The sequence below is a fragment of the Lytechinus variegatus genome, chromosome 6, assembly GCF_018143015.1.
Source record: "Lytechinus variegatus isolate NC3 chromosome 6, Lvar_3.0, whole genome shotgun sequence".
NCBI classification, from domain to species: Eukaryota; Metazoa; Echinodermata; class Echinoidea; order Temnopleuroida; family Toxopneustidae; genus Lytechinus; species Lytechinus variegatus.
In genome coordinates, this window is record NC_054745.1 from 44,998,391 (window position 1) to 45,019,099 (window position 20,709).

Below are 20,709 nucleotides of genomic sequence, written 5' to 3' on the forward strand. Positions count from 1 at the left end.
GGCATGATATAGGGTCACTCTCACCGTCCCTACCCAGATCAAAAATCAACTGCACCGTATGAGCTTGATACGTAAACCTTCAGACCTACGATATCAAACCACACCCTTACTTATTTGCATATTCAAATTAGGCCTATGACATATTTTCAAACGCCCTCTACAGTGAGGAAATAATAAAACAAATCAAATATTTTTTTTTATTTATTCTGACACCAAGAACTTTATCAATGAAAGTGTAAACTTTTTATCGATACGTACTGTATAAGTGAGAGTATAAATAAAAACGGAGTTGCAAAACTTTTGTTCGTGAGAACAATGTTCGGGGAAGGGGGGTGCATGAAACATTCTATATCGAGCCTTACGCGGTCATATCTCACTGCTTATGCTTACTCGAAGCTTAAAGAATATGATTGTATATAAGCGTGTATATAAACCAAGAACGCTTCAACGAGCACAAAAACTCGATCAGCATTATTCATGTAGGTTAAAGTAACGGAGATATTGAATATTAAAATCTGACAATATTTTGTAAAAATGGGTAGGCCTATTCATGTATGTGCAGTTTATGGGTTGCAAAAATGTGCAGTTGATGGGTTGCGTGGGTAATATGTCTCCCAGTAATAAATTAAGAAAATCTGATCTTACATATTGAATCAAATGTCAATCCTATTTTCTCATTTTTTGCGAAAAAAAAACCTTTAGTAAATCACCCTAGAATCATTTCGTATGTTAATTAGGGGTCGGGAGATTTATATTTACAAAGGCATGAATTCAAGGGTTCCATAGAAATAACCAAAAAAAAATCCTAACTTTATAATTCCCTATTTTCATTGTCATATTTGTGTGACATTATTATTTATATTTTATTCAATTCATATCATTTTCAGCCTGGCGTACACTTTCAACTTTCTGGTGCATCAGCAACCACGCCCTCTTCGGAAAATATTCGGTGAATAAGGCATCTTGGAGAGGTTACCACAACAGGTAATATGTCAAATTGTGAGAAACAAATGTTTTTTTTTCATTTTATCACAACAATCAGAAACATTTGTTCTTGTGATTTATGTCATCGTTATTTAAAGCTTTCTAGATTAAAAAGAAAAAAAAAAGGATTTTTGTAAGATTAAGAAAGATAATTGTTTATAATAGGGCATTTGCCAACGTAAGGAGAAAAGTCGCTTTCATGACTCAGGGGCGGATCCAGCTTTTGCCAATAGGGGGGGGGGGGCCGAAAAATATTTTGATCAACATTTTTTTGATTGGCCGCAACAATCTTTTTTTTTTTGGGGGGGGGGGGTTTCAGGGGGTAGTGCTAACTAAAGACTGAAGTTTTAAGTATATGTTAGTTTTTATTGCTATAAACAATATAAGGTATCTCATGTGGTCTTAATATATAATGCGAGCGCGAAGCGCGAGCTAAAAATCTTTGATATTTTATGTCCTTAGAACTAAAGATTCAGAGCAGTTTTTATAATCATGAACAAAGATAAGTATCCTACTATTAATGCGAGCGCGAAGGGCGAGCCGAAATTTTATCATATAGTAACGTGAAAAGTGACTCAATTAGGACTGTTTTTTAGTGATTAATGAAGAGGATACAAGTATCACCAATTAAGTAATGAGAAGCGCGAGTTCAAAATTTCTGATATTCCGACCTGAAAAAAATGAACAGTCTAAGCGCGTTTTTATTTGCATTCTCTCTCCCCCTCCACTCTAATTATCCCTCTTTAAAAATCTTTACCACGCCATCTACCCCCCCCCCCCTCTCTCTCTCTCTCTTTCTCTATCTATCTGTCTTCCCTTTTTAAGATATGTTTTTGTCTTCCATTTTCATCAGATCACTACTCTGATCACCATGGCAGGTAACTTCACCCCAGACCAACAATGTGAAGGAAAGGAGTGTCAATCAATGACAGATGTGACGTACTACGTAGAGGAGAAGAAGAGACTCTGTGATAACTGCGCCTCTAAAGAAGGATGTATCACAAGAGTTAAAAGAGGTGAAACAAATATTCATTGTGAAGAACATGATGAAAAGGTAAAATTATATTGTAAAAGTCATGCTAAAGCATTATGTGCTTTTTGTGTAGTAGATCATTTAGACCCATGTGTGCGACAAAATATGGATGTCGCAATTGGAGACCTTCAAGCAAAACTTACAAGTATAAAAGAAAAAGGAAGGGACAAATTAAAAGAAGGTCGTCTTTATGAAGATGAAATTGATCAATGCACGAAGTACACAGACACCCATCTACAAGCTTTGAAAGATGAAGTTGATTCCATAATCAATGAGGCGATCAATACAGATAAAGTCAAAGAGAAGATGGAGGCTGACAAAATCAACCAAGCTTTTGATGATCAGAATCAAGTACTTGAAGAAGAGATTATTAAGATTAATGAAAAGATTCGAAAGAACAATGAAGAGAGAGATAAACAACTAGAATTAATCCATACAAATGCACAGATTAGACAAAGACACATGGACAATAAGAAGATTGGTCTTCATAGAGACATTGATAACATTGTTAAAGAGAAGGATAGGAAGATCAGAGAGTTGATGAAATCATTGCAGGATTACACAAAAACATTAGAGAATGCAATACAGACCATAGATACAGTACTAGAAGACGATAAAAACATTGTTAAAGACGGTCATAGTGTGAACATGTCAGTGAGTGATAAACTAAAGAAACGACTTTATAAGAATGATGTGAAACAAATCACTGATAGAATATCAGGTGTGAGGTTTATGAAGGGTGTTAGGAAAGAGAAGTATGATGGTAGGATTGGTGGGTATGATGGCAAGTGGATGCTCAGTGATAGTGTCAAAGATGAAATCAAAGTCCCACTTATTGTTGGCTGCTTAGATGAATGTAATGTGATCATCACCGACTTGGCGTCAGGTAGCCAGCATACATACACATTAGATATAAACACTAAACACATCCAGAGAGTGATTACAGGTACTGATACATCATGTGTTTTCTCCTGCGCATTACTGAATGATGACAAGTTAGTGTGCGGTAGATGGTGTAGAGGTTGTACAGGGGACAGTTTGACTGGATGCATCAGTGTGTATGACAGACAATGGATGCGCATCAATGACATCACAATAACAAGAAACACAACCCGCGATACATCATCGGTGTATGTAGCTGTTGACCGTGATGGGATGATCATCGCTGCTGAGTGGGGTCAGTCTAGGATATACGTCATCAACCCAGCTGATTGTAAGATCGTGAATACCATAAAATGTAAAGAGGATGTACTGATGCGAGGTGTGCTATCATCAGGTCATATTATCGCTAAATCTGACCCTCCTGGTAAGAGAGTACTAATCATAGACCGACAGGGTGGTCAAAGGAAATTCCCCCACAGTGATGTCATCTTGAATGTCAGTGTTGATCCTGTAACAGACGACCTCTACGTTGTGACATCAGATGATGAGTACAAGACGTGTGTGATTGACCAGGTGATGAGTGGGAGTGAAGTGAAGAAGAGAAGAGTGACGTCATTCCCTCTTTCAAATAGAATGACTAATCAATGGACTGTGGAGCTTAGGCGATATCTCCTTGTATCATCTCGTGTAATGATCTCATCATCAGGCAAGATAATTGCTTGTGACTGAGATAGTATCCTCGTATTCGAAAAGAGACTCACGTTCTAAACGATGATATTTTGGGGATAAATGAGTTATTGATTTTATCAAAATATACAATGACCAGAATGAACCAATCTTTGGATAAATGAAATACCTGTAGCAATCATGTCAAATAAATTGATGAGACCTAATAACTCTCACCCATTTTAAACATCACGGTTGAAAAAAATATATTAAAAAAATACTCCTGCATCCAAGAACATATATCATTTACATGGAAATAGGTCTAAATATCATTTGATGAAGCTATTATTGCGAGAACATATTTCATAATATTATATTTTCACATATTTCAGAATATATTTTCACATATTCCCGTATTTAAAAAGTAGATATCCATACACACCATGATATGGAGGGACAGATAATGATCAGATCATTCAACTGACCACGGTGACCTAAAACATTTAGTTCAGGATGGGCACTGAGATTTACTATTTAAGTAGTAAACATGGTAACATGAATGGAAATTTGCAAGCCAAGTTCCAATGCTTGGACAAATTGCAGTTTTTGGACGGTAAAGATATGTAGAGTAAGCATGTGATACTAAAATAATAGAGGTTGAAAACATATTGAATATTGATATTATGATGCATGGTAGACTTAGAGGGGAGAGAGGGAAAGAGAGAAACGGAGAGTAAGAAGGTAGAGGGAGTGAGGAAGGTGAAACAGAAAGAGAGAGAGAGAAGGTAAGATATATGAATATGACGGGCCAGGGATGATGGGTAGACTATGTTTCAGGTTTAGACATCATTCCCCTTATAACACAATGAACACTGGGGTCAATCCGATCCGAGCAATGAGAGAGGGGTGATAGCAATATACTGATCTGAAAATTCAAATTGGGGACACCCACCACATTAAATGCTATGTATACGGGGGTATATGTCTATGTACATAATGCTACCATCTTGGAGTTAAGGCCTCTAACGATTTGTTTTATCAATGGCTGTAAAGTAAATCCGATCCGAGCAATTGGGGGATGATAGCAATATACTTTTAACATTTATAAATATCCATGCAATGTAAGTGTTGTGTGAGTGAGAATGCATGTTTTCAAGCTTTGCTAATAATGGCAATTAATTAGGTATACTAAACATGCATACCAGCTCCATGTGGTTCTTCTGTTCTCATCACTGTATAAACATGAAATAATAGAAGAGATGAGTGTCATCAATGAGAAATAAGATGATTAAAGTGATCAGGTTTTGAGAATAAAACATAGCAAACATGTCTTCACTCAGTGAAATGTTCTATAACTATTTTACTTTCATTATGCTTGTCTTTATATCCCATCAAGATACAATCTTTCCTTCAGAAGACAGCGCTTATGACCCTCGCCTTGTAATCAGAGGGTCATGTGTTCAAATCCAACCATGGCCTAGCGCCCTTTGGCAAGGCGTCAATCCACACTTTGCCACTCTCACCCAGGTGCTAATTGGGTACCGGTAGGAAACAACCATCACTGTGGTTGGTTTAACAAGTGTGCGACTAACAGGCTGCTTGAAATGCTATGAATCCAGTGACCGGGAAATAATAATTGTGAAGCGCTTTGAACAGTCGTAGATTGATAAAGCGCTATATAAATGCCAATTATTTTTATTATTGTTATCTGAAAATTCAAAAAAATTGGGGACACACACCCTTTCAATAGCTATGTATACGGGGTATAATGTACATAATTCTACCATCTTTGAGTGAAAGGCCTTTTGCGATTTTTTTCGATGGATGTAAAGTAAGGATGTACAGTTAATATCAATATGCGAGCGAGTATTTGGAAGACAAAGTTATGTCCAAAAACATATTTCAAGAGGTTTGTAATCACATCACTGGCAGTGTATACATATGTATATACTGTAAATGTATATATTACTAAAGACCTATCAGGAATTTGTTCGATGGCTATGTTGAAATGAATTTGTTAGGTTATAAATAAATGAATTAGAGCACATATCAATATGCGACCAAGCGAAGCGAGGGATAGATATAATTTTGGATAGTCGTAAGACGGAATGATGACCAAATCATTTTTCAAGGGGTATGTAATAGAGTGGGTGTATTATGCTATCCTTGAAAAGTTGCTTCAGTCGTTTAAAATGATGTGAATATAATTACAGAGGATGATGAAGGTAAATTAGCAATAAATTACAGAACTACAGAAGAAAAGGAAAAGAAATAAAGAGAGTAAATACTATCAAACAGTCCATATTCAATGAAAACTCATGAAGGTCAGATGAGAATGAAAAGGGAATCATCATTATAGGGATAAAGAGCGCTTATGAAATGATTATAAGTCATCACAGGCCACAAAATTAACTTCCAAACAGGTGATAAAATGCGATAACAATATTGCAGAAAGAAAAGATTTTGAATAAGCTAAGATTATATTGAGAGGTGATGCAATATTCAAAATTTGCAACAGAATTCATATTTGAAATGTTCAAAAATGTTTGTGGAATTAATTAAAGTCTCCTATAAACGGATGAAATCGCAAAGTGTTAGGGAAATAGTGATGTGCAAACTTGCCTCTGTGTTTAATTAACGGCATTGATTTGGTCAATGCCATCAGTAACCAATCATTCTCTTAACTCTCGAAGTATAGAGTATACCTATGTTTTCCCCGCTTTCACAAAGATGCAAGGATAGTATGACACCCCCTCCCCCAACACACACACACCCCCACACACACACACACACACACACACACACACACACCCTTACCCATCCAGTGTATTATAAATGATATTTTGATTGGTTTATGATCAAAGTAATAATCATATTGAAAAGCCCATGGTATCATACACAATGAATACAACGGGACGTATTACTCTCATAATGCAGAGGATATTTACTATATGCTAAACGTAGGGATTTGTCATGGCCAAAGTCTTGTCAGATTAGATTGAGCGCGGGAATGGAGCGACTGCGCGAAAAATTTTTTTTTTTTCAGAATTCAAAATTAGGCAAATTTACATGTAAGCATTTTGGCCGCATTTAAAGGTGAGTCACGAATTTACAATAGTATTAATCATTTGATTATTTTATTTCTATCTTGAAAAGCGGAGATGATTGTGCATGCCATCCCCCTCTCCACAAAGGAGGATGTATCCCCTCATACCCCTTCATTTACGCCCGTGCCTCATGATATTTAGTTATGTTGATGTGCAGTAAGTCAATGAAGTTTGCAAAACATGGTATTGAGAGGGTAAAAAGAACGTGTTATATTATTACTAGCAGCAATTACCCGTGGCAGCACAGGGGGTAGGAGTCATTTTTCTTTATCAAAGTGTGTGGGGGGGGAGGGGGTGACATTCTTGTATGTACAGCTAGACTGCCTATTTACACTGAAAGCCGAGCAGTTTATTGATGAAATATATTTAGACAACTGATTTATAGCAGACTTCTCTTTCAATATAGATAGGAGGTTCAATTAAGTTAAGCATCTTGGGTTGAACTGGAGGAAGAACTTCAATAATCATTACAGAGTGAAATCCAAATCTAACTATAAAATGGAAAATGTATTAGAACACGGTGTATTCAGTAAGCAGTCAAGAGGCAATTATTGTGATATAGAAATGTTATGATTACATGTATTGGGTCGGAAATAAATATGTAAGTACATTGCACATGTACCTTACAATGCACATTAGACTGCAGTTGTTTGTAATTTTTAAATTAAAGGTTGCTCAATCATATATAAGTATGGCAGGATGTCGAAAAGAAGTGAGAGTGAGATAAAGGGGGGGGGGGTGATAAAATGAGTGAGACAGAAACAGTGGTGGGAAAAATGAGTCAGACAGACAGTGAGGAAAATGCAAAATGAGAGACAGAGAATGGGAATAATGAGAGACAGAGGGGAAAATGAAAGAGACCCACACGGGGAGAATGAATGAGAGAGAGAAAAAAATTTAGATGTTAATTGTGATAAAAAGATAAGATTTGTATGGCTTACATGGGCATTTTTATTTTTTTTAGAGGTTTTAGATATCTTTTTTTTACTGGTGGATCAAATAGTTATGCATTGAAATAATTGATAAAAATCTTAGAAAGTACACTGTAAATGTAGTATGGAATTATTGTGTCTTTTAAAAGGTATATGGGCATCTTCACTGATTATAATTTCATTCAAATAAATAACAATATTGATAAGTGTATGTTAGATTATGTCTTTTTTCATAAAAATATCATGTTAATTAAAGGCAAGATATGCTACAACAGTATACAGATGAAAAGATCATAATATTTGAGATGGCATAATGCATAAGGTCCCGTATGTCTGTTATACACGGTATTGGCTGTTGAAGCGATAAACCATTTTTACACTGTATTATTCATATCTACATTTTTAATAAACATCTACATATGTACAACAGAGTTTTGTAGAATACATGTCAAACAAAATATGTGTAGCAAAAAAATGCCAGTGTTGCCAATTTGCAGAAGAAAATCTGATCAAATTTGCCTTTAAATAAAAGGGTTAATAGCAAATCTATTTAAGACAATTTTAATTTTGGGTTTTGGAACTTAGCACTGAGGTGATTATCTGACTCAACCAAACAACTTCATCATATGTTGGAATTTAGATTTACTGCGGCATCAATCATTCAATATAAATATTACATTTTACGTCAAAATACTAACCATGCACTGTTCAACTGTGTACAACAGAGCACTGGCACACAGTGTTGCCATCTGGGGATCTCCATCCCCAAATTTTGAAAATTTGGGGATTTTGAGAAGCCTTTGGGGATGGAAAAAATTATTTGGGGATTAAAATAAATTTGGGGATTTTTCATGCAGTTTAGGGGATTTTTGAAGGTTTTGATGAAAAGCACCAAGATTCGTTATTTTTCAGTAATATGATGCTAAAATACAGAGATATATCACTCTCTTATGCTAAAATATGTAGATCATCTGCAATTCAACCGATGAATTCATTACATTGAACATTCATTGGTTGAAAATATACGGTAAATGGTGGAGTTGCCAATCTACTTTGCATCGAAACCTAAAAAACCGTAAAATAAAACAAGAAAAGAATCTGCTATGTATGGTACAAACAAATGAACACATATCAACTAATTTTGGGCAATAACCATGATAAATATCCTCATTTTTCGAAAATTTTGTGATTTTAAAACTTTGGGGATTTAGGGTCTAATTTGGGGATTTTTGAGTGCCATTTGGGGATTTTCTTCAGCTCAGACCTGGCAACACTGCTGGCACAGTTTGATTTTGGAGCGTTGAGTAGCAGATAGCCTAATCTGTTAAAATATAGGATTAAATACAAAGGATGTGTTAATGAAACTGGGCAGAAACATTAGATGTAGACCCTCACCCCCCAGCAAACCCCCAGTCAACACTTGTTTTCAAAAAGCCAAGTCAGAATAGGGTTAACCTCTTTGTGACGGCTTATGTCGAAAGGGTGGGTGCTGTCCCGTTAGGGTGCGTCAACGCGAACGTGAAGATTCGTCCAAAGCCCCCCGGTTAGGCCGAAAGGGTGCGTTCGGAGCGCCAAGTCGCGTCGCGCTCACTGGAACGCGCCCTTTCGTCCAAAGCCCCCCCCCCCCGGTTTGGGCGAAAGGGTGTGTTTAATAATAATGAATAAATAAATACAAATATTTATAAGAAAGCTGAATATAAGGTATTTTCTCAAACATTGCCAATTCGCACGTAAAATAGTGAATTTTCAATCATTTAAAGCATTGACAATTTGAGGAAAAGAAAGAAAAGTTCAACTAAGAATAATAATAATAATGATGATAATAATAATGATAATAATAATAATGATAATAATAATAATAATGATAATAAAATCAGATACACACCCTTGCAATAAGCCACTTGGCGCCAATTTTTCACTCCAAATTCATTTCCATAAATTCACTCTTTGGGGTGAAAATTATTATTATTATCATTATTATAAGTATTATTATTATAATTGTTATTATTTTTATTATTATAAGAATTATTATTATCATTATTATACAAACAACACGCACATATTGTTATTATTATTACACACACAACACGCACACATACACAACAGATACATCTCACAAAATATACTGAGGCAGGGTCTCAAGTGTAAAATATAGTAAGGTAGGGTCTGAAGAGTTAAACGTTGTGAATGCTGACCCGACATCAATTTTGGCCTTGCCCTTCCAGGACACATCTGCCGTAAGTTTTATAATTTGGGGGACACCAAATATCTCCAGGTATACGAATATTTTCCTTTGTAATAAATACACACCTGCAAAGTATAAAATTGAAGGTAAGTTACTCTTTTTTATTTGAAAGAACCCTGAAATCAGTCATAATTTTTACATGGTATCAATATTACACCATAAAACATATTTCCACCGAAAAATCTTCATGCAGCATGCCGTCATTGTTTTTTTTTTACCTTAAGAAGAATGTTTGTGCCATATGATGATTTATGTTCCTATGCAAATTTCACATATCACTCGTCTTTTTTGTTTGTTCAGCTTTCTTATAAATATTTGTATTTATTTATTCATTATTATTAAACACACCCTTTCGTCCAAACCGGGGGGGGGGGGCTTTGGACGAAAGGGCGCGTTCCAGTGAACGCGACGCGACGTGGCGCTCCCAAAGCACCCTTTCGGCCAAACCGGGGGGGGGGCGGGGGGGGGGCTTTGGACGAATGTTCGCGTTCGCGTTGACGCACCCTAACGCGACAGCAGCCACCCTTTCGAAATAAGCCCTTTGTGACAACTGCCCACATTTTGTACGGTAACCACTGAGGACATCGGCCGATTACGGTATGTTGTTTACGTTTCAGCAGCGCTACACACGCATATATACATGCAGCCAGCGCATGAGTGTAAGTACGTACCGTATACCGTGCTTTGTATTTCGCTGACCCGAGAGAGGTAAAAGGGACGGGAATTTCGAAGCTATACTCAGGGCGGCGAAAAGGAATGCCAAAAAGTTACGAATTGTAAAAAAAAAAACTTTAAATAATGCGACCAAAATACCACAAACAACCCCCGTCATGACAATCTGTGAACAATTTAACCATGTTTAGAAAAAATTCCAGCTCCATTGAGTGGAAAACCACGGAGAAAACGTGCTTCAAACAAACGGAAGGACACACAAGATTAGCCAAATTATAGTAAGGATACTTACATCAAAATGTACATTAAGAAGCTAAATCTATGCCATTATGAGCGCAGGACGAGAGAAGTGAACAAAAGAAATGACGTACCCACCTCCAAGAGAAAAATTCCAGCCGTAGTATGACGGACCGTTCACGATGATGATGATGACGATTGTTATTATTACTATTATGGTGATGATATTGGTGATTATGATGATGATGATGATTATGATGATTGATGATGATGATTACGATGATGATGATAAGAATTCGTCTTTGATTGATGGTTCAATAGCTAACTCGAACTGAAAACTAGTTCATTTTTTTCATACACAATATAAAGATACATTTTTGGGAAATGTTTATATTTATCTGATGAATGAGACACAAATGATTGTTCTTGAAACTTAGGCCTATCTTATTCTTTATACTGTATTCCTGATATCATACTGATTAAGATGTTGACAATGATGATGTTGATGATAATAATGATGATGATGATGGCGGTAATGTTAATGATGGTAATGCAACGCCTTCTACAACGTATTCAGAACAAATGTGCACGATGAATCTGTCAAAACCCATTATAGAATGGATGAGAAAATCCCCGCAATCTGATTGGTTGAGAGCTATGCAAGAATTTTTACTGGGCTGCACGAACGATATCCCGATAATCAAAACGATATCCACTGTAAACAAGCTATCGCCCGAAAAGGTCATTGTGATGTCATCGCGCATGTACTGTTACGCTTGTTTACGTCAAAATTTTGAATTTTCGATCAAGGCAGAATGAATCAAATAAAGGATGCAAAATGATCTGTAAGTACAAATCTGGTACCGTAATTGTCATTGGGATTAAAACTGCCCGCATACTTGTTAGTTGAGAAGTCCAGACATACGATCTAATGTTAGATCTACTGCCCTGAGCTGTGAACAGCCAAATTAATTCTCCACTGCACTGCAGCAGTGCAGGCCCAGGCAGCTGCAAGCGCTGGCCCCGGGGCAGCCCGGGCATACACACACAGCTAAATTGGAGGTCAGAGGCTGCCTCAAGATCTTGTCAATGCAAAGCTGTATTTGGCATTTTGGGTATAATAATGCCTTTGTGCCAACATATTATGCAGTTAAGCCCATATTTATGTTGTCCAGGGTTATCAAAGTGTCTGCATTACATTTTGGAATTTTCATGCATCCGGTAAAAAAATCATGCGTCCGGTAAATTTTTTCATGCGTCCGGTAAATTCAATTTACCGGACGCATGAAATTATCATGCATCCGGTAAATCATTAATTTTTGTATTTTGTTCAATAAATTTTTTCCATTCTATAAAACAGATGATGCATGGGTTTCTTTCGTGGGTCAGTGGAACTGTGTGCACGCGGTAACTTTGGCATTATGGTCTAAACCCACTCGGCTGCGCCTCGTGGGTTAAACCATGCCAAAGTTACCTTGTGCACACAGTTCCTACTGACCCACTCTAACCCATGCATCATTTGTATACTATGGTGTGATGCTACCCCTCTTCTAAATGAACTTTATTTGCTACCTGTTTCTGATAGAATACATTATCGAATACTTGTTCAAACCTATAAGTCCCTGCATGCCAACCAGACTACCTTCTTACATTTCTTCATTAATTCAGCAACAAAGATCTGCTTACTCTCTTCGTTCTACTGCTGCTCCTTCCTATGCAATTCCAAAGTCCAGAAAACATGCCGTTTTCAACTCCTTTCAATCTCTTGCCCCCCCCCCCCCCCCGTCTTTGGAACAAACTCCCTCCATCTCTTCGAAACATCTCTTCTCTTAACCTCTTCGAAAAACATCTCAAAAACACACTTATATAAAACCATAAACCTTTGTCTTATGCAATTAACAGCGCTTTGTATCCTCTGGAAAAAGCGCTATATAAATCCAATTATTATTATTATTAATGTAGACGACGGTCCAGAATACAGTGACTAGTATACTAATTTGTAATATAGAATTGAAATAACATTATAATACATATTCATAGCAAAGTGCACATAACTTTATAATATATAGGTTAGACAAAAGGTAATTGTATAAAGGATATTGATATTGATTGCATTTTAAATAGTGTACATGTATATAGAACAATAAGGCACTTATCATCAAATTGCAATTAATATGTTTATGGTTATATTATATACTTGTTTTCGAATTGGTGTAATAGGCTTATTATTGTTAGAAAATGGTGTTAGTTTGTACGTATATATTCTGTGATATGATATTGTGAATAACCTCGTAATCTATCAATTTGTGAGAATTCATGATAATTGTGTTTATAATGTTGATAAGTCGAAGAAATGATTACAAGCTGAATTCCTGTATATTCAGTGATATGATTTTTTTATGAATAACCTCGTAGTCTATCAATTTGTGAGAATTCATGATAATTGTGTTTATTATGTTGATAAGTGGAAGAAATGATTACAAGTTGATTTCCTGTATATTCAGTGATATGATTTTTTTATGAATAACCTCGTAAACTATCAATTTGTGAGAATTCATAATAATTGAAGTGTTGATAAGTGGAAGAAATGATTTCACACCAACTTCGTTAAATTCCTTTGTAATTTTGAAACTCTTTTATCTTCAGAATATAGTGTAAAGATCTCATTGGTCAGTCTAAGCGTTGTGTAGATTAACAGTGGAAAATGATACAAATTTTGGTTTCAGCAAAATACTGATTACTAAAATTTCAGTTCTATGCGTTGCCGTATGGTATATCTTTGAAAATACATGTACTGATTATCTTTTTTGGACATTTCTAGTAAAATCAGTGTTTACATCAACGACTAGTTTGATTTATCTTTAATGGAAGAGATATATCGATATAATTTTGACTATGATATATCCAAATAATAATGATGTGTTAATGCTATTTTCGACATGACTGCAATGCCCAACGTTTCAAGAAAAAAAAACAATAATATATGTTTCAGAGGTCTGATATGTGCATGATCTAAATATTTCTCTTGATATCTCTTGATATGATATAAGTTGTAATTAAGATAATATTTATTCATCATGCATCATAAATTAGGAAATTTATTCAAGCTTATAAAGTCGCGTTTTTTTGAGTAGCTGGTAATGCAAACCACAACATATGAGTAGTTCTTTTACTTGATGTATCTCCGCCAACTAAACTGATATGTTTTATGTTAATTTTTGGTCTTAAGTAAAAGCAACATGACGTCAGTGGGATCTTTACCTTTATTTTTTTCTTTTGTTTTCATTTTCTATCGCACTTTGACTCTTTCGTGTAATGTTTATTGTTCTGGGGAATGTTTGGAATAAATCACAGTCTTTTCTCTGTTGTTAGTTTATATTTAAACTAAGCTGATTTCAAACAATAATTATTGGAAGCAAAAGGTTGTTATTGTAGGCTCTTTGAGCACGTCGAGAATGAGATTGTGAATACCCAGTTTAGTCACCGTTTCACAAAAGTTTACAGTCACTCGTAAAATTGCCATGGCATAACAAGATCACGTACATAATTGTTTAGAATAATCACAATGAACGAACCAGAATCAATGCTTATTAAGAGCAATTGATCGTAAAAGCGTGTGTTACCGGGCCACTGAGAGTAGATGTTGTACATTGAACTCTATTGTTAAATCGTTTCTTTATGATTGAATGCAGACACACATTCAATCTCGTTTGCTTTATTCCATGACATCTGTGAACTTGTGAATGTTGGTGAAAAATAAAATACACTGATCAGCTTCACATTATTGTTCTGACTGGGGTATATGTTATACATGGTATATGTACATGAAAGAAACATTTACTGCAATGTGATATGACTGATCGTAAGATTTTCTTTGTTACAACACATTGATGAGAGAGTGCAAAAGAGCAATGAGAGAGCTAGTGCATTGATTAAAGGTCAAGTCCACCTCAGAAAAATGTTAATTTGAATCAATAGAGAAAAATCTGACAAGCACAATGCTGAAAATTTCATAAAAATCGGATGTAAAATAAGAAATTTATGACATTTCAAAGTTTCGCTTATTTCTAACAAAATAGTTATATGAACGAGCCAGTTACATCCAAATGAGAGAGTCGATGATGTCACTCACTTACTATTTCTTTTGTTTTTATTGTTTGAATTATGCAATATTTCAATTTTTACGAATTTGATGATTAGGACCTCCTTGCCTAAAGCACAAAATGTTAAAATAATGGAATTCCACGTTTTCAGGGAGGAATGAAACTTCATTTCACATGACAATGACGAGAAAATAAAAATATTTCATATTTCATGTAATAAAATACAAAAGAAATAGTGAGTGAGTCATGTCATCAGTTGTCTCATTTGCATACCGACCGAGATGTGCATATAACTGTTTTGTGAAATGAAGCGAAACTTTAAAATTTCACAACTTTCTTATTTAATATCCGATTTTGATGAAATTTTCAGTTTTATGCTTGTTGATTTTTTTTCTTCTCATTCAAATCAAGTTTTTGTTGGGGTAGATTTGTCTTTTAAACAGAGACAAAGATATAGTTTGTGAGATAAAGATGATTGATTCGAGAGAAAGTGTGTGTGTGTGTGTGCGTGTGTGGGAGGAGAGAAGGGAGTATAAAGATGAAGAACAGAAATGGTGAAGGGGAATGGAGGTGTATTAGAATGGAGAGAGAGAGTGTGGGGGAGAAGGGAGAACAAAAGAGGGAATATGAAGATGAAGAACAGAGATGGCGAAGGGGAATGGAGGTGTATTAGAATGGAGAGAGAGAGTGTGGGGGCGTTCGAGTGTGTGTGAGGCTGTGTGGGCGAGGTGCTTTAGACGTACGTAGTGGGCATGTGGCTGCGAATAGGTGTGTGTGTGTTTTCTAGAGAACTGGTGTATACAATAGGATACTTTAGCAATCACTACGCACACGCTTTTTACAACACAGAAATTCATTTGATATTACAAGTCAAATCACAAAGGACAGCTGAGGGGTTTTGTCGAAAGAGATGGGATGAAGAAGAGATAGAATAATGATTTAGTATAGAGAGTGTGGGTGTGTGCGCGCATGTGTGTGTGTGAATGAATGAATGAAGGATGGATTACAAAAGAAGGAGAGATTAAAGGAGGACAGAAATGAGGGGTACGTAATGGGGGAGAGTTAGTACAATGGAGAGAGAAAAGAGTTTGCGTGTGTGCGGGTGCGTGCGTGTGTGATAAGGAGGGAAGGTCGTTGATGACAAATTTCAAGTTTGAAACAAATCGAGTCAACATAAGAAGATTCGCAATTAGCACAAGAGGACAACGTTTTAAAAAGTAAAGGTTTGTATACTGTCAAAGTGTCCGCCATCTTAATCTTAATGCATTTAATTCAATTTGTCATTTGTTAACTATGGCAAAGGCCAGAATGGAATTTCAATGATAGTATTAAGCCTGTAAAGGGGGTCTTACCGTGATATGGTAGACTCCAACACTATGTCACTTAAACAAGGGCTTGTTTCGGTCTCTGCTTCTTTATCCCATTTAATTGATACAAAATCCAATCAATTATCAATCAGGATTGGAAAAATATCTTAGTTAAGATGGAGTTATTAAAATATAGTCCTATTTTCGATCACCACGTAGCTCATGGATCACATCCACTTTTTATTGTCATCAATTCTTAACCAGTTTAAACTGTTCCAGAAACGGTTATTCAGCACTGGTTCTCGTATAAAAGCACCCTACATACATATCATATGTGTTCATTATACATCCACTGTTCCTTTCTTACTTTATAGAGTTTCAAACGTTTCAAATGCTGTCTCACCTTCCTTATGTCTCTCGGTTCCCCATTTACATAAACATTTATTTGCTTTAAATCGTATTCATATTGATATATATGCAGAACAAAAAGTTAATCCCCCTTAAATGAAATTGCTGTAACTTTTGAAAGGAATAATTTTCAAATATGAAATTTCGCAGGTATTTTTCTACAGTCATTGAACAACTCCTGGTGACAAAATGATATCGATCGATGAAGTAACGCATGAGTAATCAATAATTGAATTACAAATGACCATTTTTGAAAGTCATAAGAGTCGTTTTTCAGATTGTGTAAATACAAAGTTGGGCAAATGTTCTTTTTAGTTGAATTTTGTGGTGTTACTGCTGTTTTTTCTATCCATCATATAACCACTCCACACACAATTTTGATAACGTATGTTTATGGTTGAGTGAGCACAATTTTTTGTGACGTATCATCATAGGGGTTTAGAGTAGTATCTTCTACAACTTGTTAAACATGTTAAAACATGTAAAAAATTGAAAATGCTAATGGCTCCCCCAATTACTCGGCCTTCCCCCATTTTAGAATTCTGGATCCACCATTGTTTATCCATAAATTCAATTGATCCTAAGAAATGAGTAAGAAAAGAATACATTTATGCCTATATACAGTATTCTTTCCCAAGTTAATTAAGTCACATTTGAAACCGAATGTGCCCCAATCATTCACTTTATTACCCCTCAATATGAGACAGTGACATTAAAAATGCCCCATTTTCCCACTTTGATGCGTGCTCACTCATCAATAAATAAAAAAATCGATTTAATTTTTGCACAAAATTCTGCCCATAGGTTAAAAAACATTAGTGTCAAATGACATCGCTAAAGACAGCCTTGAAAAAAGTCCCACCATATTGAATGAGGGTTAATTATTATTAGGCAATACACCACAGTGTACACAATGTGTATGAGAGAGGAAGTCAAATTTTTAACAAAAGTGAAATGAGGGTTTGTTTTATGGACGATTTTTGTTATTTTGGCCTCCAGTTTTTTTCGTGAAACTTCGCACATGGCTTCAGAGGAACACTATCCAAAAGGTGCGCACACCAAAATAATCATTCGATACGGTACAGAGTGGGGCCAAGGCCTTGAATTTTAATCTCATTTGCAACATTTTCGAATACTGTGTGCTCACTGAAACATTAGACATCGAGATTTTCATAAAAATCGAATTAAATGAATCATTCAAGGAGTTTTGTGACAGATATCCATGGTTGCCTATGATTTAGAAAATCGTATTTAGGTTTTCATTAAATGTTCATTGAACCGTTAAATGATGAGAATTGTTGAAGATACTCTTTGCCAAAATAACCGTCATGACATTTGATCATTTTTATCGATAGAAATGTGTAAAAATCAAATTATGGAAAATTTTGAACTGTGTTTATTCAACCGTAAAATTTAGGGGAAAAGTTGTATCGTCTTTAGAAAGCACATCTTACAAGCCTTGTGACTATTTCTTATGATGAGAATGTGGAATTCTTGATAAAGAGTTGCAGCTCGTGAACTTCTAAGCTAGTGAACACTTTTTGGGAGAGTGATCACGAATTTCCTAAATAGCCAGTGAACACTTTTTGCGAGAGTGATCACGAATTTCCTTGTTGACCGTAGTAGAGTAGATTGCGAGACAAATGAATACCCTATAGCGATTATTTCAATCCGCAATAATAGTATTAATGTGGAGTTCGTTCCAATAAAGTAAAATCAAAGTCATGATACTTGGCTTGTGCCTTTTGAAAAGTGACAATTTTGCCCTCTAGGGGTGCTAACTGAAGCATGACATAAAATACAAATTAAATTAAATATATCAAAACCCCCATTGGTTTGGAATCTATGGATGTTTGTTTAAGGGGACTTACTTTTTTGGTTGTGTATATTTTTTTTTAAATAAAGCACGCCCTCATCGATACTTTCATTGTGAAGCTCGTACCAGCTCCAATAATACGACCAGTGAAAAGGGTGTGATTGTGACGTTTCTCAAGGGGCCTTGAAACGATTGTTAAAGAGTATTTTTTTTTACATTTGACGAACAAAAACTGATACAAAATTTAGGTCTTTGCTTTGAAAGAGATGATTTGTTAAATTTCTTTATTTCGGCATGCCCGCCTGAATCCCATTTGATGCTTGCTGCCAAAAGGTAATAACACACAAAACACACCCCGGAAAAATCCTGAGGGAAGGGGGCACTAACGTACCTACGGGGGGGGGGGGTGGGTAGGGGCAGTCTGCCCCCCCTGACGAGCCACCACACATGCATGTATCCCTGCCCCCCCTGACGAGCCACCACACATGCATGTATCCCTGCCCCCCCCCTGACGAAAATCCTTTAAAATCCTAGGTACGCCACTGGAAGGGGGCGCTACAGAACCACCAGCGCCTCAGTTTCCAGAGTTAAATGCCCCTTATTATCGTCCAAATAAGATAATAATAGTGATAATAAATAATGATAATAGAGATATCTTACTGAGCGCACACAAGCAGTATAATGATAGACCTCATACCAACTTGACCTTTGACCCGGTCATGACCTTTGACCCATGACCTTTGACCCACGCCCTTTGACCCGGTCAGCCATGACCTTTTACCCACGCCCTTTGACCACATGACCTTTACCCCGTTTAGCCTTTGACCTTTACCCCGGTCAGCCTTTGACCACACGACCCGATGGGTTGACCCAGAATTCCGGTCAGCCATGACATCACCATAAAATGGTATTACGCCACAGTTACGCAACCACTATGACGTCATCCCAGGGAATTACCCTTATCGCACCATCGGTATTGCACCACCGTTGCGTCATCGTCATCGCCACGCATAGGATACGATGCACAAAATAGACGCATAATCTCTACACAGTTAAAAAGTGAAAAGTTATCTTTCTCCGCCTACCAGCAGATATGTCAGGTGCCTCGCGATTCACGAATCTATCACCACATGCATGGCCAACGCGCGTGATTGAACTTGGGATTTCCTATTGGAAAGGTGAATGCCGACTTCCTCTGCCTCGTATTACAACAATTATTGGTAATCCAATATGTGATTTTAATCATGATAATAGTGACATCTCAGGCTCTACTCATTGCAGACTTTTCCCCATCAAAACTCTCTTTTTCATACCGTGTTGTTCATACTTCCATACTTTTCATAACTCACACGACCTGCCCGGCTCTCTGACTCGCAAAAAGTAAACCAGTAAATGACTCCTATAAATCAACTTCCTTCATGCGCAGTACAGATAACATGAAACACTATATAGTCAAGGATGATTCTTTATTATTATTATCATTTATTCTACTCCATTTCAATGTAGATAGGTTCAGATAGTGTATACACGGCATATTTTGATACAAAGGTAACAATACTGTGAGTTATGTTTTCAAATTATGTTGACATAACAAAATAATTGTTAGCTGTTCATTGTTGATTTTGAAGTGAAGTTCTCGTTTTTCTATATCTCCGCTTAACTCAATGGATTGTAACACATGTATATGGATGGCATTCGGAAAATATCGGCTATGAACACAATGAAGCTCAATCTGTCATTTATGTTGACGACGTTTAGTTGGATTTTATTATTATTTGACAAGCTGAAGTTTGTGCATTTAATTGTAGACTCCATCTTCACCCTCCATTTCTTCTCCACCATCATCGTCATCGTCGCCTTGATACTGGAATAAACCATTGAATTGTGAACCATGCCTGGCTAACACTCTCTATACGGCTTTCCGGAATTCCATGCCATTCTCTAATCTTTCCGTGAGATCGGACACGATTTCATGATTGATGTCAGCGTCTTCGAGGTACACGTTCTGCTGCAAGAACTGAGAGTAAAGATCGAAAAAGATGCGTTTGACTGCCCACAGTAGTTTCACGTGAGCCTTTGCTTTGGCGTCTTCTTCTTCCATTCCTTCTGAGATGTATTTCTGATATTTCTCCTCTCTCAAGTCCTTGGTGGCTGTCATGGCTTGTTCTAACCATCCTCGATAAGCAAGGTTGTCTTCAATTTCATCCATGTTTGCTGTCATTGACGATTCGTGTCCATCGCTTTCTGATACGCTCGTTTCGGAATCACCGTTGGATTCTTCAACTCTTTGCAATTGAGAGGGTGGGTCGGATTCTTC

General features: G+C 36.4%; 1 protein-coding gene across 1 annotated transcript; it reads left to right on the plus strand.

Moving 5' to 3' along the window:
- Nucleotides 1–2,122: 2,122 nt before the first annotated feature.
- On the plus strand, nucleotides 2,123–3,765 carry LOC121416686. Its single transcript, XM_041610155.1, has one exon. The coding sequence runs from the start codon at nucleotides 2,123–2,125 to the stop codon at nucleotides 3,626–3,628; it is 1,506 nt and encodes a 501-aa protein (XP_041466089.1). The 3' UTR covers nucleotides 3,629–3,765.
- The last annotated feature ends 16,944 nt before the right edge of the window (nucleotides 3,766–20,709 follow it).

Bases quoted from the DNA above. Each gene is read 5' to 3' on its own strand.
- LOC121416686 (XM_041610155.1), top strand. From the start codon at position 2,123: ATGGATGTCGCAATTGGAGACCTTCAAGCAAAACTTACAAGTATAAAA.